At 47.9% G+C, this 19838-nt stretch overlaps 1 protein-coding gene across 5 annotated transcripts in view; it reads left to right on the top strand.

Annotated features, from left to right (window-relative positions):
* The window catches only part of LOC127583781 (E3 ubiquitin-protein ligase TTC3-like), an 81206-nt gene that overhangs the window by 52433 nt on the left and 8935 nt on the right, over positions 1 to 19838 (top strand). For all 5 annotated transcript variants that reach the window (XM_052040119.1, XM_052040118.1, XM_052040116.1 and 2 more), the window contains 10 exons: positions 1374 to 1445; positions 2089 to 2145; positions 4562 to 4626; positions 5388 to 5439; positions 6589 to 6699; positions 9392 to 9531; positions 11090 to 11158; positions 12876 to 12972; positions 14487 to 14590; positions 18569 to 18659. In XM_052040119.1, coding sequence (XP_051896079.1) covers positions 1374 to 1445; positions 2089 to 2145; positions 4562 to 4626; positions 5388 to 5439; positions 6589 to 6699; positions 9392 to 9531; positions 11090 to 11158; positions 12876 to 12972; positions 14487 to 14590; positions 18569 to 18659 — 858 coding nt within the window. The remainder of the gene's footprint in view (positions 1 to 1373; positions 1446 to 2088; positions 2146 to 4561; positions 4627 to 5387; positions 5440 to 6588; positions 6700 to 9391; positions 9532 to 11089; positions 11159 to 12875; positions 12973 to 14486; positions 14591 to 18568; positions 18660 to 19838) is intronic.

Genomic DNA, 19838 nt, shown 5'->3' with positions numbered 1-19838 from the left:
TGCCTGCCCTCGCGCGTGGGAATAAACGATCCCACAGAACTCCTTAGTAGAAGAACTGGAATGTTACCCCTGTGTCCTGGCCATTCCTCATCCAACATCACTGAAAACAGAATTTCAACCATGATCACACTACTATCCTGGGGAAGGTCCTATGATTTGAAACGTTAACCGGTTTCTCTTTCCACAGACGCTGCTTGACCGGCCGAGTTCTTTCAGCATTTTCTGTTTCTGTTTCAGATTCCAGCAGTTTTATTTCTTATCCCCCCCATCACATTGCTGTTTGTGGAATCTTGCTGTGCGTAGATCGGCTGCCGTGCTATCTGAACAGCACTTCAGAAATACTTGGACATGAGATTCTGCGGATGCTGGAATCTGGAGCAACACACACAAAGTGCTGGAGGAACTCAGCAGGTCAGGCAGCATCTATGGAGGGAAATAAACACTGGGTGAGCACATGGTCGAGGAACAGGGGAGCAGCAGAGATCACAGAGGGGGAGCAGTGAGAGAGGGTCTCAGAACTCCCCTCGAAGAGAGGAGGAGAAGTTCTTCAGGGTAGGCATCCCTCGAAGAGATTCGCAGTGGAGCAGCAAAACTGAGACACGAGATTCTGCAGATGCTGGAATCTGGCACAACACACACTCCATCTTGATGAAGGGTCTCGACCTGAAATGTCAACTGTTTATTTGCCTCCATAGATGCTGTCTGACCTGCTGAGTTCCTCCAGCATTTTGTGTGTATTACTTCAGAAATACTTCATGGGCAGGCACAATCGTGTAGCAGTTAGCGTAACGCTTTACAGCGCCAGCGACCCGGGTTCAATTCCGGCCGCTGTCTGTAAGGAGTTTGTACGTTCTCCCCGTGTCTGCGTGGGTTTCCTCCGGGTGCTCCGGTTTCGTCCCACATTCCAAAGACGTACGGGTTAGGAAGTTGTGGGCATGCTATGTTGGGGCCGGAAGCGTGGCGACACTTGCGGGCTGCCCCCTGAATGCTCCATGCAAAAGATGCATTTCACTGTGTGTTTCGATGTATGTCTGACTAATAAAGATATCTCATCTCCCATCTCATCTTAAAGTGTTGCGGGTTGACCTCGAAGGGATGTGAAAGGTGCTATAGAAATGTAAAAAAATATTTTTTTAAATTATCAGAACAGCAGTGTGATAATGGTCTGAAGCTTCATTTTCAGTGCTGCTGGGTGCTAGGAAAAGTGGTGGGATAGGGTCATTCCTTTGCTGGCCATGATATCGAACCCGACTGAGGTCCCTTGGCAGCTGCAGTGTGTCTCCCTTGGGATTTTCCCTGGTCCGTGTGGATCTGGGATCACTGGGATAACTCCTTCCCGTTCGAGCTCATCATTCTCCTCCTCGTTCTTGCAGGAAAATTCGCTTTCGTTTCAAGTAACAGCGAAAGGCGAGGGGAGCTCACGGCCGTCCGAGACGCAGTGTGCGGTGAGTTGCTGGGTGCCGTTTTCCCCGTGTGGGGGGAGGGAGTTGACCTTGCGTGCGGTCCAGCCATCCTTCACTCTCCAAGGGAGCTGGGGGTGGGATTCTGGAGAGCACTCAGGGATCCGGACTGAGCTGGGAACTGTTCCCATTGGTGGAAGCAGCAAGACCCAGAGGGCACCGATTTACAGGGATTGGGACAGGAGGGAGAGGCTGGGTCTGCACTGCACAATGGCTTGTTGGTTCAACCACAGCTTTCCCAAGGGAACTAAATCCGTATTTGAATGGCTAAAAAGTTGCAGAACTCCAAGGAAGTAGATGGGAATTGAGACTGATTGCTCTTGCAGAGAGCCAGCATGGACTCAATGGGGCGAGTGGCCTCTTTCGGTACTTTCACCATTACTTGATTTGACCCTGTAATTGGAGCTGTTGAGTTCCGGCCCTGCCAGCAGTGCTGGCGTGCAGCGGCCAAGTTCCTCACCGTGAGAGAGCGTCTTCCACCATCCCGCCCACCGACTGCAGCAGAACCAGCGCAGACCGCTCGGGGCCCAATAGAGATTCCCCTGCACGCCGTGACCTCTTGCCAAGAACTTTGTGGCGGAATCTGAACCTTGATCAAAAAAAAACACAAAAATGTTTTAAATCGCAGAACGATCCCCAGAGGAACAGCCGAAAGAAAAAGAAGAAAAAGACCAAAGGGAAGAAGGTAAAACATTTTCTCAGCCTCCATTTCCCATTCTCTGAGTCTGAAAAATGCGATGGGGGACACACTGCAGGTTGCTTTCCTCTTTATACTTCTCTTCATCTCTTCTTGCCCCTTCATCTTCTTCTTTTCCCTTTCCTCTTTCTTATTTCCTCTCTTGCCTCCTAATCTTCTCTTTCCTCTCGTTCTGGGTTTCCTCTTTTTTTTTCCCTCTTTTGCTCGTAGAGTCCTGGAGACCCAGAGCACAGAAACAGACCCCTTGGCCCAACTCGTCCGTACTGATTGAGGTGGCTACCTGATCTAGTCCCACTTGGCTCCTGTCCCTCTCAACCTTTCCTGTCATGAACCTGTCCAAAGGTTGTAATTGTGCCCGCCTTTACCACTTCCTCTGGCAGCTCGTTCCGTATACCCACCACCCTCTGTGTGGGAAAGCTTGCCCCTTTAAATTTTTCTCCTCTCAGACCTATACCCTTGAGTTTTAGACTCCCTGACCCTGGGGAAAAGACTGTGGCCATTCACCTTATCGGTGCCCCTCATGATTTTATAAACCTCCATAAGGTCATCCCTCAGCCTCCTACACTCCAGGGAAAACAGTCCCAACCTGTCCAGTCTCTACATACAACTCAAGCCATCCAGTCCCAGTAATGTCTTCTTTGCACCCTTTCCAGCTTAATGACGTCCTTCCTATAGTGTGGCGACCAGAACTGCACACAGTTCTCCCTTCTCCCCTTCCTTTCTTCCTTCAGCTCTTTTTCGTCTCTTTCTTGTTCCATTTTTTAATTCTTTTTCTGCTATTTTTGCTTTTCCCTCTCCCTTTTTCCCCTCTATCTCTTGGTCTAGTAATTCATTCAACAGGATGTATTGAGTATTTTATCAACATCTTGCGTTTATATGTAAAAGCAAAAAAAAACATCTGCAGATGTTGGAAGTTTGAAATGAAGCAGAAAATACTTTAATACTTTAAGCATATGGAGGAATTTAAAATGGAGGGATATGTGGGAAGGAGGGGTTATATAGTCTAGGTGAGGATATGCGGGCCGAAGGGCCTGTATTGTGCTGTACTGTCCTATGTTCTAAATACTGTGACATCTGTGGAAAGAAAACCAGAGTTAATGTTAAATATTAGTTCTGTTTCTCCCTCTGCGGATGCTGCCTGTCCTGCTGAGTATTTCCAGCATCTTCTGTTTTTACTTCTTACATTTATATGCAGCAAAATATCACAGAGTGTTAGCAAACTGAAATTTGACATCAAGCCTCATAAAGAGATGTTAGGACAGAAAATCAAAAACTTTGGTTGAAGGTATTGATTTAAGGACGTGAGGGGTTGGGGGTCTTGGCTGCTGGCGGCTCGGTACTCATTGGCAGGAAGGATCAGTGTGACTGAACACTTCAGTTATTCACTTTCGGGGAACAGAAATTCTAGTCATTTGCCACCTTCCTACTCCCACATCCCGCTTGGGTAGGTGGAACGAGCTGCCAGAGGAAGTGGTAGAGGTGGATACCATCGCAAAGTTTAAAAGACATTTGGACAGGTTTGTGGATAGGAAAGGTTTAGAGGGATACGGGCCAAATGCAGGCAAATGGGACTAGCTCAGGTAGGTACCTTGGTCGGTATGGATGAGTTGGGCTGAAGGGTCTGTTTCTGTGCTGTATAACTCTAGGAATCCATGAACAAAAGAGGAAAGAAGGCAGTGAGGCTAGTGGGTATCTCTGTGGCTGCCCAACACAGAGTAATTCATAGGCCGGATGGTGTCACCTGCAGGGTATGATGCAGTGGTGGAGCTGTTAGAGCTGCTGTCTCACAGCTCTAGTCACCCAGGTTCAATCCTGACCTCCGCTGCTGTCCGTGTGTTTTCCCTCTGACCGTGTGGTCTTCCTCCGGATGCTCCTGTTTCCTCCCACATCCCAGAGATGTGCTGGTTGGTAAGTTAATTGGCAGCTGTAAGTTACCCCGAGCTTGGGTGGGTGGTAAGAAAATCAGGGGGCATTTGATGGACGTGTGAGAGAGCACGAGTTGCAAGGAAGTATGTGTGAGAATGGGATTGCTGTGGGAGCTAGCATTGACTAGATAGGCCAAACGGCCTCCTTCTGGTCATGAGAAATATGAGTGACTTCTTGCAATGTGGAAGTCGGGAGTGGCCCGGAGTTCAGATGCAGACACATCTGACATCTGCTCCCCCGAAGGACTCCTCACCGAGCACAAGGATCACATCTGGAACCGGAGCTTTATGCTGGAGAAGGGAGATATGTGTAGGCAGGTGGTGGTCTGGACTCTGGTGAGTCCAGCCCAACGAACTGCACTGAGTAACACTGAACGAAGCGCAGTGCTGCGCTCTTTACCTGCCTGGCCAGTGGGTTCTATATTACTGCTTCCAAAGTTAAATTAGAAACACTTTTTCTCCCTCACATTGTTTTGCAGAAGTCCGCAATTCCCGTTGAGAACGTCAGTGAGAAGGACGTGGAGAGCACAGCTGATGAGGACAGGTACGGTGCTGCTGTCTGGCCAAGAGGAAATGATGAGACGAGTATCTACAGACTGCTCTTTCATTCCTTCACTGCATGTGGGCATCTCTGCTAAGGCCAGAATTTATAGCCTGTTCCTAAGTGGCTCGATTAGGTCACAGTGAGCTGCCTTTCCGAACCAGTGCAGCCCTTCCAGTGAGGGTTCTCTCACAGTTCTGGGTATAGATGCAGCAACAATGAGGTACGGTGAGAAATTTGCAAATCAGGATGGTGTGCGACTTGGAGGGGAAGGTTGGTGGCGTTCCCACGCACTTACTGCTCCGTGGTAGGGCTTTGGGTTTGGGAGGTGCCGTCGGTGTAGCCTGGGTAAGTAACTGCTGTGCATGTTGTAGATGGTACATCCTGCAGTCACAGTGCACTGGCGGTGGAGGGATGAACGTTTAGGGTGGTCGATTCGGGGGCCAATCAAGTGGCTGCTTTGTTTGGATGGTGTCGAGCTTCCTGAGGGCTGTTGGAGCTGCACTTATCCAGGGAAGTAGAGGGTGTTCTGTCCCACTCCTGACTTGTGTCACGTTAATGGTGGAGTGACTTTGGGGTCATTGAAATATGCGGCACATTTGAAGGCCATTTGGCCCATGGTGTCCAAGGCAGGAGGTGAGTCCGCCCTCTTATTTTCCTCTTCCTCTTCCCCTCCCCACACCCCCCACCCTCTCCCCTCTCACATTCCTTTAGTTTTAGATCCCCATTAGAACATACTAAGAGTGTTGTTTCTTCTCTGACAGGGATGAGGATGTTTCCCAGGCATCGCATCAGGATCTCCGGGGGAAGAATGAGGTAGGAATACTTCCAGATTGCTTGAGATACAGTTTGATGAATTCCCTGTGCCGATGGCTCCCTGTTATAGCCAGAAGCAGACCCACCCGCTGAGATTCCTACCCCAGTGGTGTCTCCCACTGGGAAGGTCATCCTAGAAATTGGATTCTGGCGGGAATACTGTGTGGAGTTTGCACGTTCTCGCTATGACTGTCTGGGTTTCCTCCGGGTGCTCCAGTTTCCTCCCACATCCCAAAGGCAAGGGTTGGTAGGTTACATGGCCGTTGTAAATTGCTCCATCGTGTAGTTAGTGGCAAAATCTGGGGTGAATTGACAGGAACGTTATCAGAAAACGTTAAAAAAAGTAGGTATCGGTTTATTATTGTCACGTGTACTGAGATACAGTGGAAAACTTAGATTTGCAGAATATAGTGTTACTGTTATGGTTACATTTACAGAGAAAGTGCAGTGCAGGTAGACAATAAGGTGCAAGGGCCATGACAGGGCAGATTGTGAGGTCAAGAGTTCATCTGTGACATACAAGAGATCCGTTCAAGAATCTTACTACGGCGGGATAGAAGCTGTCCGTAAGTGTGGTAGTGCCGGAGTGGATGGTCAGAACACAGAACAGGAGCAGGAATAGTGTTTTCCTGCTTTTGTATCTTCTGCCTGATGGGAGGGGGGACAAAGAGAGAATGTCCGGGGTGGCTGGGGTCTCTGATTATGCTGGCTGCTTTTCTGAGGCAGCGAGAGGTATAGACAGGGTCCATGGAGGGGAGGCTGGTTTCCGTGACACGCTGGGCTATGTCTACAACTCTCTGCAGTTTCTTGCAGTCTCGGGCAGAACAGTTGCCGTACCAAGCAGTGATGCATCCGGATAGGATGCTTTCTATGGTGCATCTGTAAAAATTGGTGAGGGTCAATGAGGACATGCCGAATTTCCTCAGCCTTCTGAGGAAGCAGCGGCACTGGCGTGCTCTACTTAAATCCGATGGGGGAATGAGATTGCTTTGTAAACTGGCATCGACTCGATGGGCCAAATGGTGTAAAGCAATATGGAAAATGGGGTGTGTGTAAATGGGTGCCTGCTAGTTGGTGGGCTGACGGGCCTGACTGCTTGCTGTGTGTGACACCGGGACTTGTGCCGGCATTGATGATGTTGCCCGTCAGCTTGCAGAGCTGGAGGCTGCAGTACGAAGGTGGCAGCTCCTGTGCGAGGAGAAGAGTTCCCAGTACGAGCAGCTGCTGAAGCGGCAGAGCAAGACGCTGGAGAGTTGTAAGGTCAGTGCTGGAGAGGGTGGCCAGAATACAGGGAACAGGAGCAGGAACAGACCATTCGGCCCGTGCTCCTGTTCCAACATCCAATGGGATCATAGCCGATCTTTCATCCGAGTACCACCTTCCTACACTAACCCCATAGAATATAGAACATTTACAGCACAGTACAGGCCCTTCGGCCCACAATGTTGTGCTGATATTTTGTCCTGCTCTAATATCTATCTAACCCTTCCCTCCCACATAGCCTCCATTTCTTTATCATTCATGTGGCTATCTAAGAGTCTCTTAAATGTCCCTAACGTATCTGCCCCCACAACCTCTGCCGGCAGTGCGTTCCATGCACCCACCACTCTCTGTGTAAAAAAAACTTACCCCAGACGTCCCACTTATACCTTCCTCCAATCACCTTCAAATTATGAAACTATGCCCCCTCATGTTAGCCATTTTCATCCTGGGAAAAAGTCTCTGACTGTCCACTCGATCTATGCCTCTTATCATCTTGTACACCTCTATCAAGTCACCTCTCATCCTCCTTCTCTCCAAAGAGAAAAGCCCTAGTTCACTTGACCTATCCACATAAGACATGCTCCCCAATCCAGGCAGCATCCCGGTAAATCTCCTCTGCACCCTCTCTTAAAGCTTCCACATGCATCCTTTAATGAGGCGACCAGAACTGAACACAATACTCCAAGTGTGGTCTGACCAGAGTCCTATAGAGCTGCAACATTACCTCGCGGCTCTTGAACTCAATACCCTGACTAATGTAGGCCAACACGCCATACGCCTTCTTAACAACCCTATCGACCTGCGCGACAACCTTGAGGGATCTATGGATGTGGACCCCAAGATCCCTCTGTTCCTCCACACTGCTAAGAGTCCTGCCATTAACCTTGTATTCTGCCTTCAAATTCAACCTTCCAAAGTGTATCACTTCACACTTTTCATGTCCTTGATTCCTTTATTATCTAAACATCTAAAGGTCTCTGTCTTGACTCTAGCTGTGACTAAGCTGTTGCAGCCTTTGGTGGAGAGTTTGGAACATAGAACATAGAACAGTACAGCACAGGAACAGGCCCTTCAGCCCACAATGTTGTGCTGAACTAATTCAATTAGTAATTAAATGCCTAACTAAACTAATCCCTTCTGCCTACACAATGTCCATATCCCTCCATCCTCTGCACATTCATGTGCCTGTCTAAGAGCATAAGAATTGTGTTGTAATGGAATCACGTGTCACTCTTCAATGTCAAAGTCGAGTTCATTGTCATCTGCACAAGTCCATGTGTGCACAGGTGCAATGAAAAACTTACTTGCAGCAGCATCACAGACACAGAGCATCAGATAAGCAGCATTCACAGGAAAAGCATAAAGATAAATTCTACACAATTTTTACAAGAAAGGACTCAACAGAAAAAATAAGTCCATTTATAGTGCAAAGTGATCAAAGTGGTCATAGTGTTGCTAAATTGTAGTGATTAGGGTTTTGCCAGTTGTTCAAGAACAGAATGGTTGAAGGGAAGTACACTTCTAAACACTAGGCAGTGTAGGTCCGGTCTGATTAACCCCTTCTCACAAGACAAAACTTCTACCCCAAGTATCGATGTCATGAACTTTATCACAAATACATCCTTCCTTGGGTAAGGCGGCTATACCTGTACACAGTGTGCCAGACGTAGGCTTGCCTGTATCATTGGAACTCCTGCAGTGCATGCCAACATACATTTTGCCTCCCTTATTGCTCGCTATACCTGTATGTTCAGTGATTCATGTTCAAGGACACGCATGTCCCTCTGTGTACCACCTATCCACCTCTCACCATTTATAAGTGGGGCTGTCTGTCAGCTCACTACGTATGATTCTCTGGGAGGAACACCACCCCATTCAGTTGCTGACACAAGAGATTGGACCCTGGAGCAACAAAAGGGTGCTGGAGGAACTCAGTGGGTCGGGCAGCATCTGTGGAGGGAAATGGACGGCCGACTTCTGTCCAGAACATCCACTGTCCATTTCCCTCCACATATGCTGCCTGGCCTGCTGAGTTCCTCCAGCACCTTGTTTGATGTTCCATTCAATTGTTCTTCCTCATCCAACATCACCTATCTGGTTAGTGTTACACCGGCTCCCTCCTGTTTGTGGGAGCTTGCTGGATGCTAACTGGTTGCTGTGTTTCCTACTTGGAACTCACTGACTGAACAGGAGTTGGGGGCAGAAACACTCAGCACACTTAAGCAGTACTGGGATGTGTACGTGAAGAGCCATGCTGAGCAGGGCTACGGACCCAAGTAGGATAAGATACTTTTTCAATTAGCACAGACGTGATGGGCCGAATCATATTTTCCATGAATCTATGGACCTGGGTGAGTGGTTTCTGATCTCATGGACAATGTGGTGTTGAGCTCGCCCTGGGTGTGATCTCCCCATGAAGCCATGGGGTTCAGAGCCATCTTTGGTGGTCATGACTGCCACCTGGTGGTGGATTTCAGTTCAGCAGTGCTGAAAAGGCTTGGACCATGTTGATTCCCTACCTGGGTTTGAGAGGGGCGTGGACTGTGGTGGAGGAGGAGCCAGCCTCTTGGTTGCGGTGACCAGTTTTAGCCTGTCATTGAGTGTAGAAGGTGGGGTAGAAAGTTGGGGGCAGGGTTAGGAGTTCCATCAACTGCATCGATTTGAGGCCTTTGACGTTTTCTCTTCCCAGCAACAAACAGCAGAGGTGCAGCGGCTGAAGCAGGAAATGGAGAACGAGCGAAAAATGCAGCAAAATGACAAGAAAGTCCTTCAGAACCAGATCAAGAACCTACAAGAGGTGCTCCAGAGCAAAGAGGAACTGGTCAAAAAGTAAGGAGAGTTTGGAGCACTCGTTAATTGGGTACCAGAGATCAAATGTGGGCTTCTCTGGGGTGCAGCACCTCCCAAGATGGTGCATTGACTCACCGTCCATGAGGCTCCACCTCACACCAGGTGCTGCAGTTTCTCTCAATTTCATCCTTCACAACCCCCTCACTGGCACCAGACCCCTTTGCTAACACAAGACGGAGGGAGCTGAGGCTAGTGGACCTACTCTGAGCCTCTTTCATTGACCACCCTACAGAATATTCACCCGCCTTTGATCTGTCACGATGCGAGTGAGTGCTCTGGGACTGTTTCTGGCCTGGCTTCACCCAGCGACCAGTTTGGGTGGGAATCCAGTGACGATGCCCCCATTCCAATGTGGAATGGTTCAGACCATATCTGGTATAGTTGCCATCGCGCACCCATTCACATCCCCGGTCCGACTAATGGGATTAAACATTGTGTCTGTTGCCATTGTGGTGAGACTTGCCCCAGTCTACTGACTGTGCTGGTGTAATACATAGAATGTAGAACACTATAGCACAGTACAGGCCCTTCGGCCCACGATGTTATGCTGAGATTTTATCCTGCTCTAAGATCTATCTAACCCTTCCCTCCCACATAGCCCTCCATTTCTCTATCATGCATGTGGCTATCTAAGAGTCTCTTAAACGTCCCGAATGTATCTGTCCCCACAACCTCTGTAGGCAGTGCGTTCCACGCACCCACCACTCTCTGTGTAAAAAAAAAACTTGCCTCTGACATCCCCATTATACCTTCCTCCAATCACCTTCAAACTATGCCCCCTCGTGTCAGCCATTTTTGCCCTGGCAAAAAGTCTCTGATGGTCCACTTGATCTATGCCACTTCACACTTTTCATGTCCTTGATTCCTTTATTATCTAAACACCTAAAGGTCTCTGTCTTGACTATATCTGTGACTAAGCTGTTGCAGGCTTTGGTGGAGAGTTTGAAACATGGAACATTACAACAGTACAGCACAGGAACAGGCCCTTCAGCCCACGATGTTGTGCTGAACTAATTCAATTAGTAATTAAATGCCTAACTAAACTAATCCCTTCTGCCTACATAATGTCCCTAACCCTCTATTCTCTGCACATTCATGTGCCTATCTAAGAACATCTTAAATGCCTCTGTTGTATCTGCCTCCACCTCCACTACCACCCCAGCAGTGCATTCCAGGCACCCACCACTCTCAGCAAAAAATCTGCCCCACACATCTCCCTTGAACTTACTTACCCCCCTGCCCATTAACCTTGTATTCTGCCTTCAAGCTCGATCTCCCGAAGTGAGTCACTTCACACTTTTCCGGGTTGAACTCCATCTGCCACTTCTCAGCCCAGGTCTGCGTCCTGTCAATATCCCGTTGTAATCTACAGCAACCTCCTACACTATCCACACCACCGCCAACCTTTGTGTCACCAGCAAACTTACTAACCCACCCTTCCGCATGACATAATGATCCACAGGGTCTGAGTGATGATGCTCGGGATGTGGTGTGCTTTAGAATTTGACCAGGCTGTAACTGGACTCACTCTGTATAGGTCGGAGAAGCAAATCCAGGCACAAGAGCAAGAACTGCAGCAACAGGAGAAACAAGCCCAGCAGGAACGGTGAGTAACAGATACCCTTCCAGTAGAAGAAAGAGACGTGACCTCATTCAAATATACAAAGCATCCCAATCAGGCTTGACGTGATGGAAGCAGGGACGATGTGTACCCTGGCTGGGGTATCTAGAACCAGAGTCACAGTCTCAAATAAGGGGTCTACTGTTTGGACTGGGGTGAGAAGGAATTTCTTCAGCCAGAGGGTGGGAATCTTTGGAGGACTCTACCCGAGAAAGTTAGGGAGGCCCAGTCGCTGAGTATACTGAAGGTGGAGATCAACAGATCTTTGGGAATGAAGGAAATTGAGAGAGATGGGGTCAGTGCAGGGGCAGTGGCGCTGGGTAAAAAGTCTGCCATAATCTTATTAAATGAGGGAGCAGGTAGAACAGGCTGATTGGTCAACTTCTGTTTCTTGTGTTCCAACCCCACCTGGTTCCATCTGTCGAATCACCCTACCCCCACTGTTCCTATCTGACCACTATCCCTCCCTTATCTGGTTCCACTCCATTACCTTACTTTCCTATCAGATTCCATAATCGAGAGACGCAAGAGACCGCGGATGCCGGAATCTGGAGCAACTCAGCAGGTCGAGCAGCATCTGTTGGGGGGGGGGGAAGGAATTGTCCATGTTTCAGGTCGAAACCGAGCGTCAGGACTCAATAATTCCATAATGTGTGTACCTTTTGTTGTCTTCACATCACCTCCCAGCCTCTGTCTCTATCTCCACCCCTCCCTCCATCTACGCATTAACCCCTTCTCACCTGTATCCACCTGTCGCTTGCCGGTATCTGTCCCACCCCTCTCCCTCACCTCTGTATACTGACTACCTCCCCTCCACACTCTCAGTCCTGAGGCAGGGTCTCGACACGAAATGTCGACAATCCCTTTCCCTCTACAGATGCTGCCTGACCCACTGAGTTCCTCTGGCAGTTTGTCTTCTGTTCTGGATCCCAGCATCTGCAGTCTCTTGTGTCTCTTATGTTCTGACAATCTAAAAGCATTTCACTGGCTGGAAAGTACTTGGGATATCCTGACCTTGTGCAAGGTGCTACATAAATGCTAGTCTTTTATTAGATGTTTCCGTCCCTCTCTGGGCCTCTGCTTGTGCCAAAAGCTCCCTTTTGGCATCTCATGCCTACTGCTTAAGTGTACCAGGCATCTGCTCCTATACCTGCTGTTCCTCTGACCGTCCTGGGATTGTGATGGGCCCTGCAAGTTTTGCTGCACATCCAGTTTCAAGGAGGGTCCTGTGTGTGCGTGTGCAAGCGAGATGTTCTTGCAGCCTCCTGTGATGTTTCAGTGAGCAGAGCTGTTGCCTCAGTTTGCAGTTCTTTTGGGGAGTCAACAGGGAAGGAAAGGACCAACATATCTGGGGCAACAACCAATCTGCTGGAGGAACTCAGTGGGCCGAGCACCACCTGTGAGAGGAAAGGAACTGTCGATGTCCCTGCAGGGTTTCGACCTCAAACGTCGACAGTTCCTTTCCTCCCACAGATGCTGCTCGACTCGCTGAGTTCCTCCAGCAGATTGTTCGTTGCCCCAGATTTCCAGCATCTGCAGTCTCTTGTGTTTCTGAGATACCAGGGGTCATGGCTGCTGTTCACATTTCCCTTTCGATTATTGGATAAAAACCAGGGAAGCTGCTTTTGGAATGTATCTACTTGTGTTGTTAGTCTTTAGTCAGCTGTCGACGATTGGAGACGTTTGCTTTGCTGTTTCGCAGAGACCAGTGGACACAGGAGAAGTCTCGGCTGGAGAGACAGTCAGCAAAAAGCAAGGATGAGTTCATCGAAGCCATGAGAAGGGCAATGGCTGCTGAGGTAACTTGCTGATTCAGGCAATTCAGTTACAACATCAGCAAAGTATCCACTTTGCCTTAATCAGAAACAGAAAGCACTGGAAACGCTCAGCAGGTCAGGCAGCATCTGTGGAGAAAGCAAAACAGAAGGGTGTCTGACTTGAAACATTGACTTTACTTCACTTTCCACAGATGCAGACTGACCTGCAGGGGATTTCCAGCATTTTCTGCTTCTATTGCGGATTTCCAGTATCTGCATTTCTTTAGTCCTGTTTTGCCTTCGTCCTTTCATTTGAATTAAACGAATTAGGAACAGGAGCATCAAGCCTGTTCCACCATGTAATAAGACGATAGCTAGTCTGATTTTAATATTGTCCATATTCCTCGGTAACCTTTCACCACTTTCCTTATCAAGCAGCTACTTGTCCATGCCTCAAAAAATATTCAAAGACTTTGCTTGGTAGAGGTAGAGGGTTCCAAAGACTTACAACCCTCACAGAAAAAAAAATTGCTTCATTTCAGAACTAAATGGGCAACCCTTATTTTTAAACAGTGTCCCCTAGTTCTAGCTTCTCCACGAAAGGGAGCATCCTCTCCACATCCGCCCTGTCAAAACCACTCTGAATCAAGTCCCTTCTCACGCTTTGAAAGTCCAGTGAGAGAAACTTCGCCTGTCCAACCTTGTTAGATAACACCCACTTACACAAGAAAAAAGGAGCAGAAATAGGCCACCTGGCCCCTCGCCTCTCCTCACCTGCATCCACCTATCGCCTGCTAGCTCTTGCTCCACCCCTTCCCTTAACTCCTTTACACTGGCCGTCTCCCCTCTGTCTTTCAGTCCAGATGAAGGGTCTCGACCCGAAATGTCGACGGTCCGTTTCCCTCCACAGATGCTGCCTGACCTGCTGAGGCAATTTGTTTTTTGCTCCAGATTCCAGCATCTGCAGTCTCCCTCGAGCCTACCCACCATTCAATGTGATCATGGGTGAACTGCCAAAAGCCTCACCTCCCCAAATGTGCCAGTTCTACATTTGTCCAGTGAATCTTCCCTGAACTACTTGCTATGCATTAACATCCTGCCCCTCTTCACTTGACCTCCACTTCCGCCTGCAAGCCTCTCCTTAGTTGGTACAAACTCAGTCCCCACAGGAGAGTTCTATCTTCCTTCTAGTAATGTGCTCGTTGCTAATTGGGTTTAGTTGGCACTAATACCAGCAAAACTATTCTCTTGCATCAGTTGTTAAATTTAAGCCCAGCCACTCTCCTTACTGAAGTCCTCCCTTTAACTGCCAAATCTGCCTCTCTTTCTCAGCAGATTAAAGCGTGGCTCGCCGTCCAGTTTTGTTAGTTGGTCCTGTCAAAGGTTTCCCCAGGTCAGGCTCACCTGTGGAAAAACAAACTGCCTGAGGAACTCAGTGGATCAGGCAGCATCTGGACTGAAAAATAGAGGGGAGATAGACAGACGAGCTGTCTAACTGTTATTCAGAGGAGCAAGTGTGAAGTTGTCTGAATCCCTGATTGTGTTTGGTTCCTCAGGTCCAAGTCCTGGAATGTCGGCGAGACAAAGCGACTGTTTTTCTTGAGCAGGCTGCCAAGGAAGGAGAGGTTAAACTCTCTGGCTTGAGACAGAAGCTCGTGAGGTAAGCAGTCAGAGAACCACTCTAGCACGCTTCAGACCCAGATCTCGGGATGTCCTTGGACACTCTAGAGATGCAAAGACTTTCTTCTGGCATTCAATGTTGGTCACTCCTCCAAATATCATTTCCGGAATACAGCAGGGAACCTCAGTGGATCAGGTGTGGCACCTCTGAAGGATTCATTGAAAGGTAATGTCACCAAAGGAGGCCACTCAGCCCTTTGAATCTGTGCTGGCTGTCTGCGAGAGCACTGCTCCCAGTCCCCGCTGTTCCTGCAGCCCTGAAAGTTTCCATCCAGTTCACTTTTTCAGTGACAAACTAAATCTGCTGCCTGCCCCAGGTCTTCTCTGAGGCATTTCATTCTGGATCCATTTAAAAAAAACCTTCTCTTCCTCCTGAGTAATTGGTATTGGTTTATTATTGTCACTTGTACCGAGGTACAGTGAAAAACTTGTCTTGCATACCGATCATACAGGTCATTTCATTACACAGTGCAGTTACATTGAGTTAGTACAGGGTGCATTGACGTAATACAGGTAAAAACAGTAACAGTACAGAGTCAAGTGTCACAGCTACAGAGAAAGTGCAGTGCAATAAGGTGCAAGGTCACAACAAGGTAGATCGTGAGGTCAGAGTCCATCTCATCGTATAAGGGAACCGTTCAATAGTCTTATCACAGTGAGGTAGAAGCTGTCCTTGAGCCTGGTGGTACGTGCCCTCAGGCTCCTGTATCTTCTGCCGGGTGGGTAAAAACGTACTAGGGGAAGAATAAAAGCAGTCCTCTTCTCAAAGTTCCTCGGTGATGTGTGATCTCCTGAAGGGGAAGGTCAGGGATTTGCGAGTTGATTGTAATCTCCACTGAATGGCTGAAGGTGCAGGCAGGGTGAGCTGTAGAGTGGGGGCCTGTATTCTCTTTACAGATATTAATGGCCTGTGGTGGATTTACTGCCTCTACCTCTTGTATTTGTTTTTGTTGTTGGGTATTATAATGGCCAGGGAGACAGGGCGCAAACATTGGCAGAAGATTCTTGATATATTGAAATATGTCAATATATTTGAAGGAAACGTTGTGATCAGAATGTGCACTGGGTTCAGAAAGGACAGCCCAGTGGTGCAGCAGGTAGAGATGCTGCCTCACAGCTCCAGAGACCCAGGTTCAATCCCGACCACCGGTGCTGTCTGTGTGAAGTTTGCACATTCTCTCTGTGACCATGTGAGTTTCCCCCAGGTGCTCTGGTTTCTTCCCAGATTCCAATGATGTGCAGGTTGGTCGGTTAATTGGCTGCTGTGGATTGCCCCCGGTGTGTAGGTGAGTGGTTGGATCTGGGGTGGAGGGAGGGAGTTGATGAGAATGTGGGGGGAATAAAAAATGGGATTAAAGTAATAGTGGTGCAACCAGGTGTTTGATGGTCGGCATGGACTCGGTGGGCTGAAGGGCCTGTTTCTGTGCTGTATCTCTCTCTGACATTGGGCAAAGGTATACCTGTAATGGATCTGCGTTACACCAGTGACTGAGTTCCAGTCTGATTTCCTCTGATGTGCTTTGGGACGTTGTGAAAGTGGCCATAGTCATAGAATCATAGAAATCAGGCACGGTAGTGCAGCGGTTAGCGTAATGCTTTACAGCGCCAGCGACCCAGGTTCAATTCCAGCCACTCTCTGTAAGGAGTTTGTACGTTCTCCCCATGTCTGTTTGCGTTTCCTCCGGGTGCTCCAGTTTCCTCCCACATTCCAAAGACGTACGGGTTAGGAAGTTGTGGGCATGCTATGTTGGCGCCGGAAGCGTGGCGACACTTGCGGGCTGCCCCCAGAACACTCCACGCAAAAGCTGCATTTCACTGTGTGTTTCGATGTACATGTGACTAATAAAGAAATCTTATCTAAAAGAAAATCTATTGCCAAAGACAGGGCCCATTTAACCTAAGGAATCCATCCCGGCAAAAAGAAATATTCAGATCAATCCCTCTTCCCAGCTCATGGTCCGGAACCCAGCAGGTTTTGTCTCTTCAAGTTCACCCCTCGTTGGGTTTTCCATCCCCACCGCTCTCTCGGGCAGTTAGTTCCAGACCCTCGCCGCTCTTTGGGTGAAAAAAAAATTCTTTGACTCCTCTCTCATCCTCCCACCAATTACCTTAAATCAACCACACTCCCTCCACCCCAGTTGCTGAGTGGTCATTCTTTCTATGAAGGGAAAGGGATTGTTACTGTTTACGCTGTCTAAGCCTCTTACAGACAACATTAAGAAAAACACAAGGCTAAATTCATAAGATCTGTGAATCTGGTCAGAAGAACACAACACGTGGAGCTTGATTAGGTCCTTCATCCCTTCAAGCGTCCTCTGTTATTTTATAACATATTTGTGTGTCCTTTTGAACATTGTTATTTTTGGACTGTGTGGTACTTGCCCGACAGACACTTTGTCACAGTGAGCTAAATTATAACAAACAGGGAATGGGATTGGCCATTCAGCCCATCGAGCTGAGTAGATCCTGGCTTTGGCTCCTCTATTCCCCCCCTTTCGTCCAAATCTGCTGCTGCAGCCTTAGCTATCTTTAATGCCTCCATCTCCAGCACTGTCTGGGTTCGATAATTCCAAAGGTTCACGATCATGGAAACGTAGATTAGTGCAGCACAGGAACAGGCCGTTTGGCCCATCGTGTCTGTGCCAACCATGATGTTAAATTAAACCAATCCTATTGGCCTGCATGTGGTCTGTATCATGTGACTAGCCAAATGCCTCTTAAGTGTTACTGTCATATCTCCATGCACCACCTCCCCCAGCATTGCGTTCCAGGCATCGGCCACTGTGTGTGTGTGTGTGTGTGTGTGTGTGTGTGTGTGTGTGTGTGTGTGTGTGTGTGTGTGTGTGTGTGTGTGTAAAAAAAACTTGCCTTGCAAACCTCCTTTAAACTTTCTCCCTCTCACCTCTTGTATTTTACATTTTCACCCTGGGGAAGAAACTCTATCTACACCACTCACAATTTTACATACTTTTGTCAGGTCACCCCTCAGCCTCTGATGCTCCAGAGAAAACAATCCAACTTTGTCCAACCTCTTCTTTCAGCGAACACACCTCATCCAATCCAGACAGTTCCTCCTTATTTCTGTCTTAAGTGGGAGCCCCGATATCCTGATACTATGTCCCGTCGTACTAGATTCCCCCACCAGGGGAAAAATCCTCTCAGCATCTACCCTTTAGGATGTCACATTTCAGTAACGGTTCCCTTATACGATGAAATGGACTCTGACCTCACAATCTACGTTATTGTGACCTTGCACCTTATTGTCTACCTGCACTGCACTTTCTCTGTAGCTGTGACACTTTACTCTGTACTGTTATTGTTTTTACCTGTACTACCTCAAAGCACTTTGTACTAACTCGATGTAACTGCACCGTGTAATGAATTGATCTGTACGATCGGTTTGCAAGATAAGTTTTTCACTGTACCTCGGTACAAGTGACAATAATAAACCAATACCAATAAGATCACATCCCATTCTTCAGTGTCATTCATGTAGGATTCCATGGTTTTTGCATCTGATTCTTTCAACATGTCTTTAGGTCGACCTGGGATACCAGTGATCTGTATGTGTGTGCTCTTTAGTACAGGCATCACTGTGTGGTAAAGGTGAGGGAGTGAGTCTGCAGAAACGGGGGGCAGGCACGGTAGTGTAGCAGTTAGCGTAACGCTATTACAGTGCCAGTGACCCAGGTTCCATTCCTGCCGCTGTCTGTAAGGAGTTTGTACGTTCTCCCCATGTCTGTGTGGGTTTCCTCTGGGTGCTCCGGTTTCCTCCCACATTCCAAAGACGTACAGGTTAGGAAGTTGTGGGCATGCTACGTTGGTGCCGGAAGTGTGGCGACACTTGCGGGCTGCCCCCGGAACACTCTACGCAAAAGACACATTTCACTGTGTGTTTCGATGTACATGTAACCAATAAATAAACATCTTTTCACATGTGCTTCTTTTGTCCCCACAGTGGGCCTGCAGTGCAGATCGATGTCAAAGCTGCAATAATGGCGTATGAAATGGTGCTCGCTGACATCAAGTCAAAAATACACCAAACAGTGGTGAGTGTTTGGTAAACGTTCAGCTTCCTTTCTTAAATCATTTCCTTTGTAACTATTTCCTTCAAACTATTTGCTTTATTTCTGTTTAATTCTTCTGGTTCCATCAGATTTTAGGGGGAAAATAATTAATTATCTGAAATGAGTGTGCAAGTTGACAGCTCAATGGACATGCTGTATCGATCTCGGTGCTGGTGGCCTTAATGCTTTGGGTGGAGGAGGACATTTGTTATCTATCCTCAAAGGTTGTTGAGTTTCTTGCGGGCAGCAGTGACCACATTCACAAACTGGACTCAGGTGGTTCTGATGTTCCTCATTAGATGCACAGAACAAGACATGGTCTCTGAGCTCAAATTCTCATCTTTGCACTATCCCAAAGGAAGGAGTGTTACCACACCCACCAAGATCTGTATTATAGAACATAGAACACTACTGCACAGTATAGGCCCTTCGGCCCACAATGTTGTGCTGACATTTTATCCTGCTCTAAGATCTATCTAACCCTTCCTTCCCACAAAGCTCCCCATGGTATTCTGTAGATGAGAATAGGGAAGAGGGGGTACATTTAACTATGAAACACAGAGTCTATTAACATGCAAAAGTGCTGGGTAGCAAAAAGAACGGTTGGTCCATCAAGCCTCCACCTTGACATGGATTATTATCATCTTCCACATAGCCCGCCCACCCTCCCTCCATTCATGGGAGGAGCTGAGGTCAGAAGACAAGAGAGAAAGGTAAGGGCATAAATACACTGGAAAATTCCTCTGTGAGTCCCTTGGGTAAGGAGAAAGGAGCTGAGATATCACACAGTGTATGCTGCGGTTACTTACCCAGGCTGCTCCAACAACCCCTCCCAAACCCACAACTTCTACCACCAATGCCCAGATCCTGAAAATGATTATAGAAAAGAAACGGAGCAAGTTTCATGCCTTCTCTCTGATGTAATCTCTTCCCCAGTCAATGACCAGAGAGTTGTCCAGTCATGAAGGACTAAATAAATTAAATCTATATTTTTTGGAATTTGGAAGAATGAGAAGTGATCTTATTGAAACAATTCAAGAAGCATGATGGAGTGGATGTTTCCACTAATGGGAGAATCTCGAACAAAGGGCCATAGTTACAATATTAGGGGGTGGTCATTTAAAACAGAGGTGCTTAGGAATTTCTTGCAGAGGGTAGTGA

This window comes from Pristis pectinata, chromosome 27 (genome assembly GCF_009764475.1).
Source record: "Pristis pectinata isolate sPriPec2 chromosome 27, sPriPec2.1.pri, whole genome shotgun sequence".
NCBI lineage: Eukaryota > Metazoa > Chordata > Chondrichthyes > Rhinopristiformes > Pristidae > Pristis > Pristis pectinata.
Note: the sequence above shows the minus strand (reverse complement) of the source record. Positions and strands in the feature narration are given on the sequence as shown.